At 41.7% G+C, this 6097-nt stretch overlaps 1 protein-coding gene across 1 annotated transcript; it reads right to left on the bottom strand.

Moving 5' to 3' along the window:
• Nucleotides 1-1345: 1345 nt before the first annotated feature.
• Nucleotides 1346-5549, bottom strand: inab (internexin neuronal intermediate filament protein, alpha b). Its single transcript, XM_006790656.3, has 3 exons — nt 4459-5549; nt 3834-3958; nt 1346-3751 (listed from the first exon to the last, which is right to left on the bottom strand). Exons 1-3 carry the CDS (start codon nt 5503-5505, stop codon nt 3484-3486), a joined length of 1440 nt encoding a protein of 479 aa, XP_006790719.2. The 5' UTR covers nt 5506-5549; the 3' UTR covers nt 1346-3483.
• Between the last annotated feature and the right edge of the window lie 548 nt (nt 5550-6097).

The following is a 6097-nucleotide window of genomic DNA, read 5'->3' as shown; positions in this document are numbered from 1 at the left end:
GATAATGTTTTAATAAACAATGGCAACAATGTATTGTGTATTTTAAAACAAACCAGTGATGCCATAATAAAATGTGAGGAATCACTGGAGGAACTGTCTTTTTCTGTGTATTTTGGCTCAGTTTGTTGTACTTTATTACAATCAGTAAAACAAAGTTTAAACAGCACTGCAGGTATGGTAATATAAGCATGTGTTCAATCATTAAAAAATGACACACTTGAGAAATCAGCCAACTGCAATGCTTATAGATTGCAGTGGGAGTGCAGGCACAACCTGCTCTCATAGCATTCAGCAGTAAATTTCAAATTAATCCCAGATCGGACGCAGTTTCCACAAGAATCCTTTGCACAATAGAAGGCAGTGCAATATTTCACATGCTTTTATAGCCTCGTAAAGCTCTTATGGTTTTTTTTTTCTTTTTTGTGGCGGTTGTGAAGTGGGGACAGGGTGGCTAAGGTGCATCTCAAAATAGAAAGTTGAAGCACTCTTGAAGTTTGAAGCAATCAGGGGGAGGGCTGTTTTGTAACAGGGCATTTACAGTATTTCACCTCAGGACTTCCATTCAGCAGCATTGCAGAGGAATAAATCTTTAAAGAACTGCAATGTGCATCATGCATGCATACGCGGTGCTGAAGCTGTCCCGCCCAATCAGTGCGCAAAAGGCGAGATGGGCTAATTAAGGACAATGCGTGAGGTCCAAAGACTCCAAGGTCAAAGGGTCTGGGTCTCTGTTTGTGTGAGTGTGCGGGGCGGGGATTGGGGGTTCAAGGGTCAATGCACAGTACAGCCTTAGGTAATCCATCATATCTCTGTGATGCACAGCTTCCTAGTCCTGGGCCTCTTAAAAGCTTCAAGGTGACATTGCTTTCCAGCCAGCCAGATAGTCTTTTTTTTCTCTAGAGAAATATTTATAAAACAATACTGACCCTCAAAACTGATATTTATCTGTCAGTCACTTGTTATTTTTTTTTTTTTTTGTCTTGACCTGTGCAATGCCTTATTTGTTAGTTATTAAATTATTTGTTGATATATTTTGTATTAAATGCCTACATTTTAAGTGTAACTTGGACATAATTATGACATTTTTTCCCACTAAAAATGCTATGCAGAATGCTATGCTATGCTTTCCATCTGGACTGCGTTTAAGAGCTTGTTATTGATCATAGATTAGGAAATATCCAGTTCATCGATAGGGTGCATAAACAGACACGAATGATGTGTGCATAGATCAATAACGACAACTATGTGAGTAGAAATATTTTGCGTTCAACTTTTGCATACCTTCCAGTAGGAAACCCTTCCCCGTCATTTTAAAGAGACATAATGAAATCACATGCAGCCAAAATTATTTCAAGGTTTTATTGATATGGTGTCATACAGCAATACAATAATAATAATAGTAAAGAGAAAAGCATGTCAACTACATTCAATCCATATGCTTTTGTTGTCACTGCAGCTATGATAAACACTACGAAAGAGAATATAACGGTTAAACACCCCACTGAACAGAGTCGTATGCATCAAACACATGGTCAAAAGCTGCTGGTGTTTTAAGGCATTTTACATCCTACAGTATTTCTTTTACAGTATGGCTAAATATTGATTGTTGGTTTTGAATCGGTGATATACTGATCATCATTTTCCAGAGCATGTGCATTTAGAAAAGTTTGGCAGTGCTGCGGACGCGATATTTTTCTTTAGACATCCATGAAAGCTCTTTTGGTTTACAGTGTAAGGATAAAGGCTTGACATTTGCAACCACTAGCAACTCATTCAGTGTGTTTATAACTTCTGTTTGACGCTATAATTCGTACAATTCATTATTCTACGAAACAAAATCAAAATGCCCAGCTTTCAGACTTGCTGTTCTCACTCAACACATAATTCCAGTTATGATAGGCCACTGTGTAGAGACACAAACACACTTAGTACAGTACTATCAGTAGGTTTTGTTACCATTCTTAGTGTTAGTGCAGTTTGTCAGGGCATTATTCACCATGACCAGCAGCAAGAGAATAAAGATAGTTGTGTAAGAGTCGGCAGTGCACGAGCAGAGAAAACAAGCTGCGAGTCTCTTTTAAGCTACTGAAGGATTTCTAGTGGTGAGGTCACACTACAACAGACATTTTATCCAGTCATGGCCACAGTTAAATAAAAAAAAAGAAGTTGAGACGTTCTAAACACATCATGGCATGGCACGTTTCAACTAAATCATTAGAGTTTTGTCAACACTGTTTTCTTCAGGGTGACTGATATGGTATTAATTCTTGGGTTGTGCTTCATGGGAAATGTTGTTATGCAGCTCATGTGTAAAATTGATCACACCTCAATCGCTAGATCATTATGAAACTCATGCATTTGTGCTACAGCATAATTTATAATTCAGTCTTCAACTGACTTTATAAAAGACTCTTTTATTATGTTTGCTCCACTCTCTAAAGACTCAAATCTAACCTAAAGGCCTAACAAACACATGTCTAATGCAGTCATTAAAAGGTGTTGTGGATGATGATGCTCGACATAGTCGGCAGTTTTAACTTCATACAACAAAAATGTGTTGAATGAGTAATTTGCTGATGAATTCCATGCAAGCATGACATCTTCATACACCATGCAAATTATGCCAGAATAATATATTTTTGTCTTTGTCCTAAGTCTTGAGGTACATTAATATATTGTTGTTAGTGAAACTTTTCCAGGAATTCGAAAAGGGTCGGTGCTCGACTCCTTCAGCCGTTTGGGTTGTGCTCAAATCCCTTGCAATGAAAAGAGAACTGTCTGTGCAAACATTTGATTTAAGCAGGATATTCTTTGCACTAAAAAGGCTCAAAGTGTTGGCTCAGTAAGACATTATCATTTATTATTGTTCATCTTATTGATTATTGTTATTATTGTTAGCTGGTTTCTTATGTAGACCGTGTGCTTACTTACTAAAGAGAAATCATTATATTCCTATTGTGGGTAGAGACCCATACCAGCTGATGTGTTTTAGATCTTTTTGGCATAGTGTGGAATGTGTTGAGAATAATTCACAGTTTGTGGAAGAAATGCACAACCGGAGTTGTTATTATTATCTACTGTGTGTCTGTACATATTGATTAGTGAGAAAGACCAGTAGAATAATGTACTGTGAAAGACCATACTCCTGTAAGAGATGCTACCTAAGTGCTTGATATTGTTTGAAGCTGAGAACAAGAGAGAACAAGAGAGAACAGATGTACTGGACTTTTGCATGGTGTGTCGGTTATAATAGCGGTATAATGGATTTCCCTTGATGGGGGGAACACCTGTGGGGGTCAAAGGGGACAAGGACACCAACATAAAACAAACCTGTAGATCCTGCACTCTAATCACATCCAACACACACTAGCTCAGATATGAAAGACAATCTTACTATGCTTTTGGGATGGGGGATGAAGAGAGGTATGGGTTTGCAAGGCAAAGGGAAGATTTAGGGGTCAACACCAGGCTTACAGTAGGCTCTTAGTTTTTCTGATTGGTGGGAATGTCGTCTTGCTGCATCTTCTTGGTGGTGACTACTGTCTCCTCATAAACCTCACGCTGGGACATCTTCCCACCGGATTTGCTCTCCAGCTGCTCGTCATCCTTTCCCTCCTTCCTGGAGCTCTTGCCAGAGCTTGTGTAAATGCGGGTCTGGTAGCTGTAGCCCTGCCCAGGTCCAGCACTTATGGAGGGACTGGGATAGGTGATGCCTGTCCCGATGCGGGTCTCCTCTCCCTCCAGTAGTTTCCTGCAGAAATGGTCATAAAAAGGCATTAGAGGAAGACATTATATAATGAGAGAGGCAAGTGGTGAGGTGTCATGAAACATACCTGTATGCTGCAATTTCTATATCCAGTGCCATCTTGACATTAAGCAGATCCTGATACTCCCTCAAGTGACGAGCCATCTCGCTCTTTGTGGTCCTCAGCTCATTCTCCAGCTCTGCCATGCTTTCCTGAGCAGAAAATTAAAAATGAAAGTAGGCCAGAATTACATGTTTAAAAAGGTGAAGACAATGTGTGTGACTACATGTCTTGCAGCAGACAGACAAAGACCTCTGTCAATCTCATTGTTAACATGGGCATGGTGTAGGCTAGAATTTGAGAAATGTATTAATAAATAGTAAATATTTTATTTTTAGTAAGAAGCTCTGGATCAAGCGTTTTCTTGTTTTAAAGTCGTTTTTTTTAATTTTTTTTTTTACTTAGAGCACTGACAGTGGGCGTTGTCAGATGCAGCTGAGCGCGCTATCCCGAAGGAACTAGTTTCAGCACCACGGACAGAGCCCGACAAAAAACGGTTGTCCCGATCTTATTTTTGCGGTATTGTCACTAAAAACTACACACATAGTAAAATATCAATTTAAATGAAACTTTTACGAGACTGCTATTTAACAACCGAATATCATTGCAGGAGAAATTTGATAAGCGTCAAAAAAAAGTAAAACAGAATTACCTGATAGTTTCCAATCTCCATATTGTGTCTGTCCTCCATCTCCCGAAGCTGCTTATCCAGAGATTCGTTGGTTCCTCTCAGACTCTCGATCTCGATAGTCTTGGACTGCAGCTGCCTCCTGAACTCGTTCATTTCCTCCCTGCCGGCGCGGATGGCCTCGTTACTACGGTTAGCCTGCTCGGAAAGATCTGCAAACTTGCTCTTGTACCACTCCTCGGCGGACTGCAGGTTCTTTGAAGCCATGGACTCGTACTGGCTGCGAATCTCTTTGAGGGCGGAGGTGAGATCCGGCTTGGACACCTCCATTTCAACAGACACCTGTGCAGCCTGGATCATATCCGTCAGTTCGGCCACCTCCTCCTCATGCACCTTCCTGAGGAAGTTGATCTCGTCCAGGAGGGATTCCACTTTCTTCTCTAAGTCCAGGCGCACCATGGTAGCATCATCCACATCTTTTTTGAAAGCCTTGAGGGTGGCCTCCGCCTCCTCTCGGGCGCGGAACTCCTCTTCATATTTCCCCCTGAGCTTCTGCAGGTCGTCCTCAATATTATCCCTCTCGATCATCAGCTGGGACTTCTCCCCGTTCAGTTCGTCGAGCTGGGAGCGCAGTTCGCGGATCTCTTGCTGATAGAGCTCTGCCAGCCTGGACGGCTCGTTATGACGCTGTCGCAGAGCAGTCAACTCTGTTTCCAGCACTTTGTTGTGCTGCTCCAAGTTGCGCACTTTCTCGATGAACATTGCAAAGCGGTCATTAAGACCTTGCATTTGTTCCTTTTCATTAGTGCGGATGATTTTAAACTCATTGTTGAGGACGCTACTCTGTGTCAGGTCGAAGGTCTCCACTGGCATAGGAGAGAAGGAGCGGCCAGACTTTCTGCTGAAAGAGCCCAGGGACGAAACGTTGCTTCGGGATAGGGAGGAGGACCGGTACCCTCCGCGAGAGGCCACGTTCATCACCGTGCGCGATGGAGAGGATGCATAACGGGGAGACTCCCCGAAAATCCTCCGGTAGGAGGAGGAGGAAAAGACTTCAGATCCGTAGCTCATCTTCGCTTGTGTGGAGACAGAGCAGAGCAGTGGGCGCGTCTCCTTTATATAGGGGGGTCGACCCAATCACTAATTAATGCCCAACGGTAACATCCGGACTTACTTTGTTCCAGATGCGTCAGGCAGTCCACTGTGCATATGCGAATGAATAGAAATCACTCCTGTAACGTAGATTTTTCGTTGATAGGTATATTATAAATATGACATCACTCCAGATGTGCACGGTTGACTCTATTTTTTTTTTTCTTTCAGCAAATTGAACTGTCCTTTTTGGCGCAGTGGTGATGTATCCGCGTCTGATCGCTTGTTGCTTATTTAAAACAAACAGCTAACAACATGTAACAAGTGTTCCGTATAAGACATCCTTTAGCAACAGTTTCCTGCAGCCCATCTTCAGCGTTTTTGTTGCTGAGAAAAATCTCTGAAAACTGAATTTCATCTAATCCGCTCCAGTCTACAAATTCTCGGTGCTGTATTTTTTTATTTTTTTTTAACGCAGAATGACGATGACGGTGCAGTTTACTTGCAAACTTACTTACTTGCAGTACAGCCAGGTAACATCCGTAAAACACTGTTCCCCAAAACACAGTAC

The sequence above is a fragment of the Neolamprologus brichardi genome, chromosome 6, assembly GCF_056152115.1.
Source record: "Neolamprologus brichardi isolate AB-2024 chromosome 6, ASM5615211v1, whole genome shotgun sequence".
In the NCBI taxonomy this organism is placed as follows: Eukaryota; Metazoa; Chordata; class Actinopteri; order Cichliformes; family Cichlidae; genus Neolamprologus; species Neolamprologus brichardi.
Note: the sequence above shows the minus strand (reverse complement) of the source record. Positions and strands in the feature narration are given on the sequence as shown.